Source organism: Anolis sagrei, chromosome 2 (genome assembly GCF_037176765.1).
Source record: "Anolis sagrei isolate rAnoSag1 chromosome 2, rAnoSag1.mat, whole genome shotgun sequence".
In the NCBI taxonomy this organism is placed as follows: Eukaryota; Metazoa; Chordata; class Lepidosauria; order Squamata; family Dactyloidae; genus Anolis; species Anolis sagrei.
The window spans coordinates 262,445,473-262,463,709 of record NC_090022.1 but is presented as its reverse complement, the minus strand read 5'-3'; the positions used below and the strand labels follow the sequence as shown (position 1 = coordinate 262,463,709).

The window sequence follows — 18,237 nt, the reverse complement described above, 5'->3', positions numbered from 1 at the left end:
AGGCTACAGTTCATAAAACTATCTCCTTGGGATCTTATATGCAAGAGGGAATGTGCAGAGAAAACTTGTAATGTATGAACTAGTACTTAATATGTTTGGGCGAGTGGGCTTATTAACAAAAGACCCTCCTCATAAATGTACAGCAGAGTAACTTATTAGCAGCAGCATATAAGACAAAATAGACAAAAGTGGTAAAAAGAACAAAAAAACACAGACCAATGTTATATCTTCCTTAGGAGGCTTTTCTTTATAGGAAAATAATATGGTTGCACTATTTACAAGAAGAAGGCTTCCATAACACAAATAAAGTTCTTCTTGGCTTCCATGCTGGGCTTCTTTCTCATGCAGATAAAAAGCTTCGCTCTCACAGAGCCTCTTCTCACACTAAACTTACACAGGAGCTTCACACAGCAGCCTTCACCCTGGAGCTTTACACACAAAAGGCCTTCAATGTGGAGCTTCTCTCACCGAAGCCTTCTTACACCAGGCCTTCACACACGGAGGTCTACCTCACACTGAGGTGAACAAACACTGAGGCCTTCTCATACTGAGGCCTAATAACACACCGAGGCCCTTCTCCCACAGAGACCTCTCACAGACTGAGAGCTACTAAACTACAGGCCTAATAACTTATACTGAACTGCAGCTTTTCCTGAGTCATTATATCCATTTAACCCTTTCAAGTGCTTGACTTACATTTTAATATTTAAAATATTAATTTTTAATATTTATGACAAATACTCTATTACAACTTGTGTTTCTTTTCGGCGCCTTGGTGCAGACTTGTGTTTTAAGTCTCTTTATGCAGTCAAGCAAATGGATTATCAGTTCCCAGAGAAGGAGCAGAATATTTAAAACTATGATGAACAATATGTTCAAGCTCAAATGAGAAGTCAACCAAGACACAACTGCCTAAAAAATATTCTTGTTAAAAATCTTCTGTATTTGAAACCCACACACACACACACACAAGCAAATATTCCCTGAATTTTATCAATCTAATCCATATCCCCTTCTTCCAAGTAAATACTTATATCTGCATCTCTGTTTAAGCAAAATACTAAGAAAAAATTACCTCAACAATACTAATCATATGAGGAAGTAAACGGTCCATTCGAACTTCGAGCAGCATCACCAGCGCCCGACATACGTTTTTACGTACTTCAGGCTCTTCATCACCAGCTAATGCAAAAAGATTCTGTTGAAAAAGAACAATTACTGTGAACAAGAAATATCTTCTTACAGAATGTATCTGATTAAAAGAGAAATTTTTGGCATTTATTAAAATTGTATTTTCCCATAAAAGCCCACACTATTTTGAAGTAAATAAACTGAACAAAGTGTTTGGTTTTTAGAACAACTAAGCTCCAAGTACGTTGGTTTATTGTCAGTTTTAATTCAAAACAGCAGACATGTTTACCGTGTTATATAAAAGAAAGCTCACTTGTGGGGAAAACATCTGTCATACAGATAAAAAAAATGTCAAATCGAACAGACATACGTTTTCAGGACAAGCTGGAACTTTAAATAGAAGGGTCTAGCACTGTGACTTTTAAACTGCAAACTATTGAAAAGGAAAAGGGAATGTGGTTCTGAAAAACCAGGTAACTGGAAGAGAGCATTCTGGGCCTTTATTTCTGGTGACTCTGTTTCAAAGTTTCTGGTTAATTATTGCCAGAGCTCCTTATCAACAGTGTGTGTGGAGTGTTTTTTACTCAATTGTTTACTATCATTTAACACAAACTGATAGTATAAAATTAAATGTCAGCAAGGCAAATATCTATATTATGACTCACTCCTCACTCCTCACTGATGCCAATATTTTAATCCCATCTCAAAGCAGCCAACAAATATAAAGAATAGGAAACAATAACCTCAAGATTAAAGGTACTTTTGTACCTGGTACTCACAACTTGCAGTCTCTCAGAGAAACAAAGCACAATTTCTATGCAATTCTCTTGCTTCCATAAAACCCTTTCAGAAATTAGAAGTAGGGTACCGTAATGGAAGTCTGAATACATGGAACAGTCTAATACAGTCCCCCAATGTGACATATTCACTTGGGAGGAAAAGAAATCTAACTCAACTCATTGCATTAATCCTTAGGCTATATTTAAAAGTATGTCGAAGAAGTGTTATAAATGGTACCAAAAGTTTTTTCCTGTGTCAGGAGTGACTTGAGAAACTGCAAGTTGCTTCTGGTGTGAGAGAATTGGCCATCTGCAAGGACGTTGCCCGGGGACACCTAGATGTTTTACCATCCTATGTGAGGTTCCTCTTATGTCCCTGCATGGGAAGCTGGAGCTGACAGACAGGAGCTCATCCCACTCTCTGGATTCGAACCACCAACCTTTCAGTGAGCAGTCCTGCTGGCACAAGAGTTTAACCCATTGTGCCACCAGGGGCTCCAAAACAATTTAAGTGCTTTATTGTAGTGGAAGTTAGGCCTCCTCATACACAAAATTGTTACAAGGATTTTTTTCCTTTCCATATTGTTGTTACAGCCAAGAATTCCAGCATAGTACTAAGTTTTCTTACCTATGTAACATTTCTGACAGTGCTGTAAGTTAGTCAACTGCTCTACATTATCATCATCATCATCATCATCATCATCATCCCACTTTTTCTCACTAAAAAAGACACAAAGTGGTCTGCAAATGTGGGTCTGGCCATAGCAGCCTTCTCAAGAGCAGGTAAGGAAGAAAGAGTCCAATGCTAAGCAAAGGGAGGGGGTGTGAAGGGAGGCGTCGGATCCTTCCTTCCTTGCTCGCCTGGGCTTGAGGAGACTGCTCTGCAGGAGCCCCATTTGCAGTCTCCTTCTTTCAACCCAGTCATCCCTCCTGTTGCCTGGGCCTGCAAAAAATCTTAACACCCATTGATATTAAACAATGAAAAAGGAGTTACTTACCTCAATAAATGCATCTATGTGCAACATAAGGGCCTGAGTCCTACTGATGATAAATTGATTAACACAAGCAACTGCATGGGACCTAAAAGGGGGGAAAAATAAAAGTGCATGTTTCCAGTATCAAAACAGAAACTGCATTTCTTAGAATCATGCCAGATTGTAAAAAGAAATAGGCATCCTACTGTTTGGGACTATAAATTCAATATGTGCAAGCATATTTTAAAAATACTTAAGTGTCAGAAACATTCTGTGTTGACTTCAGAGCTGTGGCTTAAAATTTTGTCACGAAAACATCATACTAATTTAAATTAGCAGCTCCATGATTTGATATCGTAGTTCCTAAGAATAATCACCAATTGGTTTGGAATCTGGAGCGATCTGAATGTGCATCCAGGATTCAGCTGGTTAACTGACAATATCCGGAAAAAGACCCGATTCACTTTTCAAGTAAGTTCACAACAATATGCATATTCCATTAAATCATTAGTGGCACATCAAGTTCTCAAAGCAAAATGTACTGATGCTTCCAATTTGCAAATGCTTCCTTGCCTAGAGGCCAGGTAAAAGACAATGTGTTCCATATTAGAGAGGGCAGAAAGGAACTTCAGTAAATCAAACGCTCCAGGAACCAGCCAAAATCAGTTAGTATAAAAAAGACAAAACATTTGGCTGGGGCTGGCATTCCAGTTAACCCTTTTTTAAAACTAACTTACCACAAAATCTTATTGACTCAAGCGTATAAGATGAGGGAGTGAGGAGATGGGGAACCATGTTGCTTACCTTATTTTTGGGCTGCTATGTTTGAAGAACTGCAAAAACTTAGGGATCATGACATTGAGAGGTCGATCTAATGCATCGCTATCTAAAATTTCAGCAGAATCTTCACAAATCTTCTGAAGAGCTCCAAATGCACCCTGTCAAGTAAATTCATGTTTTGGTCTTTTTCAGAAACTTCAACAGACTAAACATGTGACTATTTAGAAAAATTGTACTTTCTTATCTCAGTGTCAGCTGCACCAAACTGTATATGCTAACATACTCTAAAGAGGTGAAGAAAAGGCCACATTGCTTCCTTGCCCCCCCCCCCAGCAATTATACGATTGCAAAGACATACCCAGATTCACAGTAAAACCTATAGAAGTCTTCCCTCAAGCACTGAATAAGTTCACAGGGAAAGTTTTCTTTTTATGAGAAAAATCTATTTAATGAGCCTTCTTCTGCCACTAAAACAGCTGGCCTGAGAAAGTACCCCTCCCTTCTGGAAGACAATGTAGTGACTTCAAGGATCTGTCATGCTTGTAGCAGAACAAATCCATTTTGAGACTGTTGTATCACCATTAAGAAAGAATTTTTTTCCACAATAATGTCTTCATCTGCTATAGGGAAGGAATCTAAATATAACCAATATGTTTCAAACTGGCTCTATTTGTTAAAAATGGTTTAAGATTTTCTGTTTTTTTCTTACAGTGCTAAATAGACAATTCTAGCACTGCAGCAAACAATTTTACTACTCCGCTCAAAAATATTTTTATTAAAAAAAAAGAATAGAGTATAAATTGACAAAATTAGTTTGGAAAATTCAATATGATGTCTAACGAATGACAATGCAATTGTTATTTGAATTAGAGGACCAAAACTTACAGACTTTTGATGTCTTCCCAGAAATATATCAGTGACAAGGAATAAACATGATCACTTAGAAAATAAAGACATTTTTGTCCTGTTCTCTGGGATGTCCCCATATTGTTCTAACCCAAACTCTTCACACAAAGGGAATTCAATGTGTCCAATTATACTGTTATGAGAAAAGACACTTAGATACTTCAGAAATGTTATACGATTATGGCAATAGTTTACACAGCTTTCAATGAAACAGTGACATTTCTATCAACAAAAGGCCACTGTGAATTAGTTTGGGAAGGTGGGGTGATGCCCCCCTCCCAATGTTTATAATTAATTATTGCAATTTTGAAACCAAAACTAAGAAAAACATTAGTTTAGAATACCATTGTAATTGATTTTAAGAATTGAATAATCAAATAGAGATTATGAAGAGAGAAAAGCCCTTACCTCGCAAGTATTGTAGTCCTCAGAATCCAGCAAGCTACAAAGCTTTGGTAAAAGCTCAGGCCAATTTTGCAATTCTCCTTTTGAGGCAATGGTTGTAATCAAAATACCTTTGATTTTGAGAGAAGAATTTAAAACATTATAAACCTGCCATACCATTGTTCTTCTGAAAACAGTTGCCCAAATCTAATACATATGTTATAATAAAAATAAGAGGAGGAAATTACCAAATATTCCTCCTGAGATGACTACATTTTACATATATATTATATTTTACAGAAAGATAATGCAAAAAGATAGATTGGTAACTTGGAACAGAAAATATTAAGAAGTTTCCCAGAACTCATATTCATACTTATTCAAAAGTTAGAATAAAGAAGCAGTAAAAAATAAATAAGGAAGTGATGAAAGCAATTCTCTGTTGCACCACTGTCTTTGGAAGATTAAGACCATATCCTATTTCATCTCTACTATCAAAACTTGTTTACAGGACCTCACTACAAGGGAGAAGAGGAATCTATATGGTAGTAATAGCAACAGTCACACTTGACACTCTTGTACTGGACACGGATAGTTCTCGCTGGCATTTTAACTCCCAGAATTCCCAACCACTACCCATGTTGGGCTACAGTGTCAAGAATCTAGAAACATTTGGTGATCTGAAGACGGTCTCTCCTCATCTAGTGACAGGGCAATGATACTTATGACTACATCTTAGCTGCTGGCAACCATTAAACCCTTGGGAGACCAGTCTTGTTCACCCAGATAGAAGATTTAACACATAAAGTGGAAGGATTTAACAACCTCCAAGATTGCTGAGTGGCATGGAAGGATTGGTTTTGAGGAATGCTAAACATTTCTCCTCATCCCAACTGGGACCCCTGCTTTAAAAAGTTTGGAAGTCAAACCCTATGAGGAGCGGTTTAAGAAATTAGATATGTTTAGCTTGGAGAACAGAAGGCTGAGAAGGGGCATGATAGCCATGTTTAAATGCTTGAAAGGATGTCACACTGGGAAGAGGGTAGGCACATTTTCTGCTGCTCTAGGGACCAGGACACAGATTCAAAGGGAATTCCACCAAAATATTAGGAAGGACTTCATGATGGTAAGAACAGTTTGACAGTGGAATATGCTGCCTCAGATCTTTGGAGGAGATTCCTTTTCTGGAGATTTTTAAGTAGAGGCTGGATGGATGGAGTGCTTTGATTGTGTGTTCCTGCAAGGCAAGGGGTTGGACTCGATGGATCTTTCTAACAGTGGAGGAGCAGGGGCTCCGGGAGGGCAGGACGTGTGAGCCTTAGACCCCCTTCTCCTCCCTCCCTCGCAGCTGTGTCTCTCACTCACTGCGCTGTCTCACTCACGTCTTCCCTTTATGAATTCTGACCCGCGGTGCGCAACCAGCATAGTGTCCCAGCTATCATACTTTTGCCACCAGCTGTTAGGAATTGTGGGAGTAGAAGTTCAAAACACCTGGTGACCAAAGTTTGCCTGTGCCTGATCTAGATCCACGCTATGGTCTAACAGAGAGGTGGTAAGCATGGCTGCTTTGGGACTGCAATATTGGGCAAGCTATGTTGGGCTTTCATTGATGGCTTGGCCCTCTGCTCCTCATCCCAGTGATCGGTTAGTCATAAAGATGAGCAAACTCTGTTGACTTCAGCAACCAGACCACAGTTCTTACTTTCCTGCCACCATTAGCAGGGCAGATGTAGAGATGATTTTGTTGTAAAGACAAGAGGAATGGGGCTACTCCTATGTCCTAGGGCAGGAGTCCTCAAACGTTTTAAACAGAGGGCCAGGTCACAGTCCCTCAAACTGTTGGAGGGCCGGATTATAATTCGAAAAAAACATGAATTCCTATGCACACTGCACATATCTTATTTGTAGTGCAAAACCACTTAAAAACAATACAATAATTAAAATGAAGAACAATTTTAACAAATATAAATTTATTAGTATTTCTATGGGAAGTGAGGTCCTGCTTTTGGCTGATGAGATAGGGTTGTTGTTGTTGTTGTGTGCTTTCAAGTCGTTACAGACTTAGGTTGGCCCTGAGTGAGGGCCAGGTAAATGACCTTGGAGGGCCGCATCCGGGACCCGGGCCTTAGTTTGAGGACCCCTGTCCTAGGGGTTTATATCACTGCTCTAAGCAGTTGATAAGCCATGCACCGTAGAAGCAAACAGCAATCACACAGGAACAAGCCAATCATTTTATGAGTAACACCATTTTAAAACTAAAACACTCACATTTATCAACACTATAAAACTAAAAAAAAGTTTGCTTTCTGAAGTCTTAACATATTCTAGGGAATATCTGAGTTGATAATGAATTCCAATGCATGATCAAAGAAACCCTCTTCCTATGAAGACTTTGCAAAAGTGACTGATGCTGTGACCCTAGGTAATGCTGCTATCTTATGCACATTTACTTGTGAATAAGAGACTTACTTCTGATTAAAGATGCTTGGGATAAAGCTATAAGATGTCTACACAAAGTAGTGGTCAACAGGATCAACCTACTAATATAAATAGCTTCTCTTTAACTGTCTATTTGTGGCACACTGATTCATATAATCCTTCTTTAATATTGCAGTTTATAGATGCAGCTAAGAAAGTGCTTCTATTCCTAAAATGTAGCAGTGACAAAGGAAATGCTTTTTGCAGCAAAAAAGTAAAAAATACTCCTGAACTGCATATTTCATTATCACATTGGATTTGTACATACTTTTTTTAAAAAAAATCCAGAATGTCACACATACAAAAGTTTGAGACCAGCTAATAATCAACATTAGAGTGAGGCGTAGGAGACTGAACTGTGGGAAATTCAACTTCCCGAATAAAGCTATTTAAACATTTCAAGATTAGTCAACTATACTTTCACTGATTTATCTGATTATAAAGCAATTGCTTCCTTGAAGTGTACACAGCAGACTGTGATCTATCCCTCTCTTTCATGAGTCAAAAATGTAATAGTGCTGACAATAGTGCTGACAAAAGTAACAGTTTTAAGCAAAGTTTTTTGGTATGGCAAAAGATGACAAAGAAAAAGAGGAGGGAACAGAGGACAAGCCTTGCTAGCCCATTCACTTAAAAGTAGTTCCTGACTACAGAAATTATGGCAGGAAGAAAATAAATTTTCTAGTAGGTCAGCTCTCAAGCAAAGCATGGAAGCAGAACATCCATTCTTAACCTCCTATACATTCAACAACACATAGAACATCCACTATTAACCTCCTATACAAGGCAGAGCCAAATAGGTAAAGCTTGGTTGCTCTCCAGGAAGGAAAAAATAAATGATTCAGTTTTCACACACACACCTTGCAAAGAAAAATGAACCCTTTGCTCTCTGCTTTAAACCCATATTTCCTGGAAAAAAATTTGTTAAACATAAATCTTTGAGAAAACATATGATGATATCAACAAAGTACTTTGAAAGAAATACTAAGCCCTTTTTGTTTATAATACACACACACAAACATACACCCATCCATTTGTACAATAAATATATATCAATACTGATTCTACTGCATTCAAATATTAGTGCATTAGCCTATCTGAAACTTCCAAGTTCCTGAACCTGTGTTTCTAACCTATGTTTCTAACGTGAGCTTTAAAGCAGGGCTCCCCAAACCAAGGCCTGCAGGCCAGATACAGCCTTCCAAGGTCATTTTCCTGGCCCCTACACTTAACTTTAGACTTAGGGTCACCCTAAGTCTGAAACAACTTGAAGGAACGTAACAACAATCCTAAATAACTTGAATATCTCATCAGTCAAAAGCAGGCCCACACTTCCCATTGAAATACTGGTAACTTCATGTTGGTTAAAATTGTCCTTCATTTTAAATACTGTATGGTTCTTCCATGAACTACAAATATATGTGCAGTGTGCATAGGATTTTGTTCAATTTTTCCAAACTATAGTCTTCCCCCGCTCCCCCCAACAGTCAGAGAAACAGTGAACCGACCCTCTGCCTAAAAATTTGAGGACCCCTGCTTTAAAGTAATATACACAATCTTTTATAGTTATTTGGCACACCATGAGAAAAGAAAGCATTGTAAAATACTATTAAACATTCACAACTCACCTACAGTGGCTCTGATCAATGGAGAGGAGTCTCCAATATTGTTTAAGCATTCGCTTTTAATGAAGTCAGTTACTCCATTTGGAAAATTATGAAAGTGAGCTTTCACATTATTCTTCAAAATAAGACCACTCAAGGACCGTGTAGGTTCATCTGTAACAAGATTTTATTTTTAAAGAAGGAGCACTGAAGCAACAATATTATGCAACCATATCTGAGAACAGTACCATCAAGTCAGTGAGGCTAGTTTCTGAGTTAGTCGTAAAACATTTTTGTAAAAAAAAAGCTAACCTTTTACAGCAGCTGTAAGTGTTCCCATCATTTTGAATGGAACAACATATCAATTATTTATTTCCCCAATTTAGGACTCAACATAATAATAATAATAATAATAATAATAATAATAATATTTATACCCCGCCACCATCTCCTCGATGGGGACTCGGGGCGGCTTACATGAGGCCAAGCCCAAACAACAAATTACAGCAAAATAAAACCGAAAACGAAAACAATAAACAACATCATAATTACATAAAACATATGAATACATAATGATATAAAATTACAGTAAACACAATCACAGTGGCAATGGGCAGGCTACATGTAATGAGTAAAAGAAAAACTAATTAAAAACTGATTAAAATCTCAGGTGAGATAAAGGAGAAGCAGGTTACAGCTAACAACACTTAAACATAACTAAAAATCTACCTCATACCAAAGTTTAAAAATATGAACTATTAGTAATATTAAGGCCAGTTATTCAAAAGTGCCTTTAAAAACACAAATAATTGACAGGAAGGTGGCCATTATATAACAGCCAAGGTTTTAATGAGAGCGGATTCTACAGTACAGGATGTCAAGCAATTACTTGCTTTGAAATACTACATATTTACAAAGATGCTCTCAACCTTGTGTCAATATTTGTATTTCCAATCATAAACATTAATTTGTTTTCTACTTAAGTGAATCTCTGGTCCTCCATGTGTTTTGGACTTCTAATTCCTAACTCAGCAAATGGTCAATGATTCTGGGAATTAAAGCCCAAAACATATGGATAATAACAGATTGAGAACCACTGCTGTATCTCATTGATCTCATTAAAGAACGGACACAGTGGTACTTCAGTAAAACTATCCAGAATTCATTCAGTCCAAGGTATTTTATGTACGGAAGATATGGTCTAAAATCATCCGCAGTGATTCTTAACCTGTAGGTCCCCAGATGTTTTGGCCTTCAACTCCCAGAAATCCTAACAGCTGGTAAACTGGCTGGGATTTCTGGGAGTTGTAGGCCAAAACACCTGAGGACCCACAGGTTGAGAACCACTGCGGAATACTTGGGAAGTTTTCCTGAGATACACTGAAGTTTCCAGAAATTTCATAACAAACTAAAAGCACCTTCTTATGCTTATAAGCTTCTAATAATGCTTATGACTACTACTGCAACAATTAAAACATCTTTGCATAATGGAAAACAATGGCATTATATTATGGTACAATATAGATTAGTTATTTTTTTATTTATACATGTATATATAGCATAACTAAAAGGTTTTAATGCACAGATTTATTCACATACATCCAAAACATTTTCAAACAAAGTCCACATCTTCTAACTATATATTGTACTTTTGTCATATTTAGGTTGCTAAAGAGACTCTGCTGAATAATTCTGTTAACTAAGATGGAGTTTTAAAATTCTGCCCTGTATTTCAATGCTAATCTGGTTACATGTGCCTCAAGGGTATTAAAACACCAAGCTCTGTTGAAAAAATGTTCAAGGTCTGGAGAATTATCAGACCTGAGCTGCAATTCTGTACTCTGAGCAGAATTGTGCTCCTAAAAGTACAGATAACAAGGCCGAGTACAAAACCCAAACCACAGGTATGCTCCCTGCCTACAGACCAAATCTTACTTTCACATGAACCACTGCATTTTTGATTATGCAAATGCCACATTCACTTAGAATCGGAGATGGCATAATTTAACAGGAAGTGCATGGTCATGGATCAAATCTCTGGCCTTTAACAGGTCTCAGCAAGGGGCCATAAATCAAAAGGAGGATTTATTTTATGATGAAAGTAGAACACAATGCATGCCATGGTTTGTCACTGTTGAATTTTAGTAATATAGATGGCTAAATAGGCATACAATATTTATACAATTCACAGTAATGACTTCAACAGAAAGAACAGAAAAAGAATAAGATATACACAAATGCTAGAAGAATTGGTGCCTTCTTTTGTGTATCCTTTCACGCAGAGATTCTCTGCTTCTTCTTTCTACAATTAAGAGACACCTTATTTTCATATGAGTTAAGTTTAACACGAACTTTGCCCTTAAACAAATATTGCCTCTCCGTATGATATCGTAGACATGTCAGCCTACACAAAAGTTTTACTGGCATTAGTGCATCTGCTATTGGCTGTTTTCCCTTTCTCTTTTTCTCTGGAAGCCTCAGGCCTATGCACTCAAGAGCCCTGTCCAAAACTAATTTATTCTGGAGTCAGCTCTATTTATTGCCAAGTAACTGTGATTGAGACCACAGCATCAAGAAGAGATGTTTACATGTAATCCAGTCTGATGGTGTAATCTAGTTACAGTAAGTCTTCCTGAAAGAACCTAGAAACCTAAGTAGTACCTCTCTAGTTCTGCCCCTAGATAATAAAAACAGCATAGAACTAGTGACCTACCTTCAGATTTTAGCTTTGTGAGAACAAATATCAGGTAGTTGTTGAAGTCTGGATACTGATTGAGTTGTTCCAGTTTCTAAGGTAGAGCATTTTGTTAAAGACCATCTCATGTAAGATGTGGAAAATCATAAAATACAGTTAAAACTCCTTCAAGATATTAAAGAAAATACACACAAAGTGAGAAAGCTATATTGTCTTGCCAATTTTTCAAATGTAAGGTTTTTCAGCACTTCATACACACTCAGAGCCCTTCCACACAGCCATATAACCCAGAATATCAAGGCAGAAAATTGCACAATATCCGCTTTGAACTGGGTTATCTGAGTCCACACTGCCATGTATTCCCGTTCAAAGCAGAAAATGTGGGATTTTTTTCAGTTATTCACTAACCACCAATCACTGGTTATTGGTAGTATCTGCTCACAATAACAACCACAAGAAACTGAAGAAATCTAGACTAGTGCTATAGGGGATATATGTATGACTCTGACTCCCCTTTTGCTTAAACTGCCATCCATGCAATGTTGTTTTGTAGGCCTCTGCTGTAGTCATATACTGTACAAAACAAACCAATCACATTCCCCTTTTTCTTGGGATGGTACATATACAGGAATAACAGAAATTTTTACCAGCCAGTAAGTCCTCGCCACACCCAGCTTGTAAAACTCAAGACTTTTTCAATCTGGTACTTTTCAGAAGTTTTGAACTACAACTCCACACTAATCTTGACCATGACTAGGGCTGATGGGAGTACCAATCCTAGCATGTACAACAGGCATGGGCAAACTTCGGTCCTTTAACTCCTACAATTCCTAACGGTCGTGGGAGTTGAAGGCCAAAACAACTGGAGAGCCGAAGTCTGCCCATGCTTGATCTACAACATACCAGAATGGAGAAAATCAGGCACGATGCTTTCAGTATTTACCTAGATTTTTCTGAATTTGACAATAATTACTGAAAACTGCTTCTAAATTTCAGGACTGTCTACTGGTATAACCTCTAAATGCAACTGTCATAGGTTTTATGCCAACAGCAAGGTGGATTAATGGATGGAAAGCATATCCAGGTATAACTGTTCACACTTTAGAGTACTCACATATTTCTTTATTGGACCTTATACTAGAGAGAGAACCATGTGGTCCTTCAGAGCCAAGGATGAAGAATACTGCGAACTTCAAGTCACCAGTATTTGAAAGGGTGATTCCCCCCCCCCCCATCTTAAGTGCATCAAGTCTCATGAAGATCAACGTATGCATGTATAAACAACATCAGAAATGTATAAAAATAATATCACCATGATATTGCTATTATCTTCCATTGTACTTGAAGTGATCTAGAGGTTTTCTGGGTTGTTAGAGAGGGAAAACATGAATAGACCTTATGAATCTCTCTCAACAACTATTGCCTGGAATACTGGATAGAATGACAGAAATCTAAGATCTTCAGTGAAAAAATATGTAACCGTTTTCAGAAGAAAACAATTCCATCACTCAATTCTAAGATAACAAACACTAAAATTGAGAACTATATGTAATCACTCTATTAGAAATTTTATGCTCCAACTATTTGTTATTCACTGCTAATTAGCCAAGAAACAAAAACTCACATTAAAGTAATATGTGGATTATGTAACTATCTCACCCTAATTTCTTTTGTTTTATTGTTTATCTTTTTATTTAGTTAAGGAGGGGCAATTTTTTGTTTGTGTTTTCAAAACCAGAACTCTCTTCTCTCCAGCAGGACCAGGTGTTGCTGAATTACAACACCTATGACCTTTCACAACTGGCTATACTGGATAAAGCTGAAGAGAACTGCGGTCCAACAATATCTGGTTGCTCACCTTTGTTTTAAAGGCTGAAAATAGATGCTAGACAAAATATTAGTCTGCTTTGAATACGTCAGATGTTTAATAACTGAGGACATTATGTCGCCCCCAAAAAGAGACAAGTTTAGTTTCCAATATACCTCACAACCTCTGAGAGTACCTGCCACAGATGTGGATGAAACGTCTGGAGAATGCTTCTAAAACATGACCATACAGCCCGGAAAACTAAAAGCGACCCAGTGATTCTGGCCATGAAAGCCTGCGACATGTGAGAATGTAGTTTCCAGCATTATTCACCACTTGCTAAGTTAGCTATAGCTGCATATTGGTCTTGCAGTACAAGAACATCTTGAGTGCTGCACGATTTCAACTCCTGCTCCAAAATGACTCCCATAAGACTCCAGCTAAGCAGAGTGTTCTTTATCTTCCTATTACCCCATAAGAACTTCAGTAGGAAGCATAAGCACCTCAGGAGGGAAGGAAGGACATCTCTTTCAGAATGGGCAACACAGTGACCTGGCCAAAACCCCATTGGTTCAGGTTAGTTCATTTAAAAGTATGCACCCTAGTTAGCATTGCTTTCTGCAGACAGAAAGGTTTAGCTACCAGAAAAGTATAAAGACAGTCTCCTATAATTAAGGAAACCCAGAATACTGTATATACTCGAGTATAAGCCTGGTTTTTCAGCCCTTTTTTTAGGCTGAAAAAGTCCCCTCGGCTTATACTCGAGTCAAGGTTATTTACTATTTTACTCTGTTACTATTATTATTATTATCATTTCATTTATTATTTTATTATATTTATTATTATTACATTTATTATTTTACTCTATTATTATACAATTCTTATTTTACTGTATAATTGTTGTTATTGCTACATTCATTGTTTTACTCTTTTTATTATTATTGCTATTTATACATTTATTATGTTACTCTCTTTATTATTATTGGAATGATATGTAAGCACATTTACAATGAAGAAGGTAAATAATCATTTAATCAGAGTTGGACAGTCGTATCTTAAATTACCATTGTTGTAAATATTCAAAAATATATGACCTACCAATTCCTCAATTAATGTAATTTAATTGGTATCTATTTTTATTTTGCAATTTACTAGTAGCTGCTGCATTTCCCACCCTTGGCATATACTCGAGTCAATCCATTTTCTCAGTTTTTTTGTGGCAAAATTAGGTGCCTCGGCTTATATTCAGGTCGGCTTATACTCGAGTATATCCGGTATCGTATGGAAAGGGGGATAAGGAATATGATAGGTAGGCTGCACATACCAAACAATGACCTAAGGCCACACATACACATCATATTAGGGTGGAGGCATTTTTCAGGGCCAAATTTCTTTAGATCTCCCTTTCAGGATGTGCAGTTCATGGGGTAACACACATGTGGCAGAAGTCAAAATCCTTATGAAGCCATACTGATGTGCTAGTAATAGCTTTGTTAAATTAAGAGCAAGCGACTATCTGGCTTTCAACTAAATGGCTGATTAACAGATGAGAAATGTTACAGACTTAGTCAGCTCTCTGACTTACATAAACATCTGTTCCACTAGAAAATCAGAGCAATTACCTTGTGGTTCTAAATTTTAGAACCAAACATTCACAAGCACTGCCTTTTATCGCTATGTTAATGCACAGTAACAATATGCAAGCAGCACCTTTAATGAGGTGTAGCCTTTACCAAAATACATTTCTATAGCTTGACACTATTCCCTGCACATATTCTACAGGCAAACCTTTCACCGGCTCTTTAGCGAGCCTGAAAGGGACAAAGGACAATCTAAAACAGGCATGGGCAAACTTGGGCCCTCCTGGTGTTTTGGACTTCAACTCCCACAATTCCTAACAAAGATTGTGGGAGTTGAAGTCCAAAACACCAGGAGGGTCCAAGTTTGCCCATACCTGATCTAAAGACTCATTAACACAAAGCCTATTTTATCCCTTCTGCCAAACAATGATGGTGCCTCACCAAACAACAAATGCCAAGGATCCAGAGCATTTTTCTATGGCAGTAAAAGAGTTGTAAAACTGCACTAATACTACAGTGTAGATGCACTCTAAGAGAGGGAGGGACACGAAGAAGGGTCCGAGGCTGCATCTACACCAAACATGGGCAAATTTTGGCCCTCCAGGTGTTTTGGACTACAAATCCCACAATTCCTAACAGCCTACTGAAGGGCCCAAGTTTTCCCACGTCTGGTGTAGAGTCTGCATCCTTATATATCCTGCCAGGTTGTAACTGGAAGGAGGGCTGAGCTTGCAAATCTTACAGGATGGCCTGTGGAGTGAGGGGAGGGGAGGGGAGGGGGGGTAGCCGGGGAAAGTGTCTGATACCAGAGCTGCCAAGCCTTGGAAGAGGGCTGGGAGCCAGGCTCGCAACAGGTGCAGGGCAGCCTGGGGGCAGCAGAGGGAGGGAAGGAGGGAAAGAAGGAAGAGAGGGGAGGGAGGAGAGAAGAAGGGAAAAGGGGGAGGAAAGAAGGCAGGAAGAGAAGAAGAAGAACTTTATTTTCTACCCGCCTCCATCTCCCCGAAGGGACTCAGGACAGTTTATATGGGGCCAAGCCTAGGCAACATACAATTAAAAGGAAGACAGGAAGGGAAGAAAGCAAAATAGAAAAGATAGAGGGAAGGAATGAAGAAAAGGGGGAGGGAAGGAGGGGAGGAAGGAAGGGAAGAAAGAAGGAAAATAGAAAAGAGGAAGGGAAGGAAGGGGGAGGGAATGAGGAAGGAGGAAATGAAGGAAGGAATGAAAGCAAAGGAGAAAAAAGAGAGGGAAGGAAGGAAAGAAGGAAGGAAGGGGGGAGAGAAGGAAGAAGGAGGGGAGGAAAGAAAGGAAGAAAAAGGAAAACACAAAAAGAAGAAGGGGAAAGAAAGAAGGAAAAGGGGAGGGAAAGAGGAAAGGAATGAAAGCAAAATAGAAAAGAGGATGGGAGGAAAAGAAGGAATGGGGAGGGCAGGAGGGAAGAAAGGAAGGGAGGAAAGTCAAATAGAACAGTAGGAGGGAGGGGGGAAGGAAGGAAGCAAAGGGAGAGAGGAGAGGGAAGAAAGAAGGAAAATAGAAAAGAGGGAGGGAGGGAAAGAAAGGAATGGGGAGGGCGGGAGGGAGGAAAGGAAGGGACAAAAGCAAAATAGAAAAGAGGGCGGGAAGGAAGAAAGGAAGGAAGGGAAGAGAGGAGGAAGAAGGTGGGGAAGAAAGAAGGGGAGAAATAAGGAAAATAGAAAAGAGGAAGGGAAGGAAGGGAAGGGAGAGGGAAGGAGGAAAGGAAGGAAGGGAAGAAAGCAAAATAGAAAAAAGGGAGAGAAGAGGAAGGAAGGGATGAAAGCAAAATAGAAAAGAGGGAGGGAAGGAAGAAAGGAAGGAAGGAAGGGAAGAGAGGAGGACGGTGGGGAAAAAGAAGGAAAATAGAAAAGAGGAAGGGAAGGAGGTAAGGAAGGAAAGGAAGAAACCAAAATAGAAAAGAGGGAGGGAGGGAGGATGGAAGGGAAGAAAGAAGGAAAATAATAAAGAGGGAGGGAAGGAAGGAAAGGGGGAGGGAAGGAGAAAGGATAAAAGCAAAATAGAAAAGAGGGGAGGAATGAAGGAAGGAAAATAGAAAAGAGGAAGAAGGAAGGAACTGCCAACCCGTCTCCAGCGGCCTCTTCGTGGTTCAAAGCCCGCGCCAAGGCCGGGCGGAGAGAGGCCCACTGGGGCCGGCCCTCCCCTCGGGCCGCAAAGCCGGGCCTGGCCTTCCTCCCGGCCCCTTCCCCGGAAAGGCCCGGCTCTTGGCCCTTCTCCTTCCTTTCCCGCCCGAGGCCCAGCCCGAGGAGGAGGGAGGAGGAGGATACTTGTTGCACGGCGCGCTGCGTGGTGGTGTCCGGCGACTGCGACTCCTTGAGCAGCTGCAGGATCTGCTGCAGCCCCTGCTCGTCGGGCTTCCACTCGTACTCCATCTTGGAGGCGGAGGAGGAGACAACAGGCGGCGGCGGCGGCAGCGGCGGCGACCGCGCTAGGCCTCAGCGGGGAGGGCCCACCTCCTCGCTTTCCGTCCGGCCTCTCTCTTCCCTCTCTCTCGCTCGCTCCCTCCCACTCGCAGGCCGCTTCTCGGGAGCCTTTCTCGAGGGAGCGAGAGCCTCCTCTTCCTCCTCCTCCTCCTCCTGCTCGCGCTGCTCCTCCTTCCGCCGCCTCGAATGCCGCCGCCTGCCGTGCGCCGCGCCGAGGAGCCCACTGAGTCACGAAGCGCAATTGGCAATCTGGCCCCGAAAGCAGCGCCAGCGCCGCCGCCGCGGGGTCCTAGCGCCGCCAATTTCCTCCTTCTCAAGGAAGAGTCTTCGGATTCACCCATTGCTATGGCAGCTGTAGTTTGGTAAGGACTTTACAGCAGGCATGGGCAAACTTGGGCCCTCCGGGTGTTTTGGACTTCAACTCCCACAATTCCTAACAGCCGGTAGGCTGTTAGGAATTGTGGGAGTTGAAGTCCAAAACACCCGGAGGGCCCAAGTTTGCCCATGCCTGGTGCTAATTGCCTTACCCTCCAATCGTGACGCACTAATCTTACTCATAGGTTGCATCTACATTGTAGAAGTAATGCATTTTGACACCACTTTAAAGGTACAGTTCAATGCTATGAAATCCTGGGAGTTGTAATTTTGTGAACCACCAGTCCTTTG

At 39.9% G+C, this 18,237-nt stretch overlaps 1 protein-coding gene across 3 annotated transcripts in view; it reads right to left on the bottom strand.

Annotated features, from left to right (window-relative positions):
- TNPO1 (transportin 1) overlaps window positions 1-17,822 on the bottom strand; it is a 44,698-nt gene extending 26,876 nt beyond the window's left edge. The window contains exons 1-7 of one of the 3 annotated variants that reach the window (XM_060761684.2): window positions 17,416-17,822; window positions 11,750-11,825; window positions 9,061-9,210; window positions 4,979-5,085; window positions 3,689-3,822; window positions 2,909-2,990; window positions 1,076-1,198 (exon numbers count right to left, since the gene is read on the bottom strand). In XM_060761684.2, coding sequence (XP_060617667.1) covers window positions 1,076-1,198; window positions 2,909-2,990; window positions 3,689-3,822; window positions 4,979-5,085; window positions 9,061-9,210; window positions 11,750-11,825; window positions 17,416-17,520 — 777 coding nt within the window. In that variant the 5' untranslated portion in view covers window positions 17,521-17,822. The remainder of the gene's footprint in view (window positions 1-1,075; window positions 1,199-2,908; window positions 2,991-3,688; window positions 3,823-4,978; window positions 5,086-9,060; window positions 9,211-11,749; window positions 11,826-17,415) is intronic. The other 2 variants (XM_060761685.2, XM_060761683.2) reach the window with 2 other exon arrangements.
- Window positions 17,823-18,237: the final 415 nt, after the last annotated feature.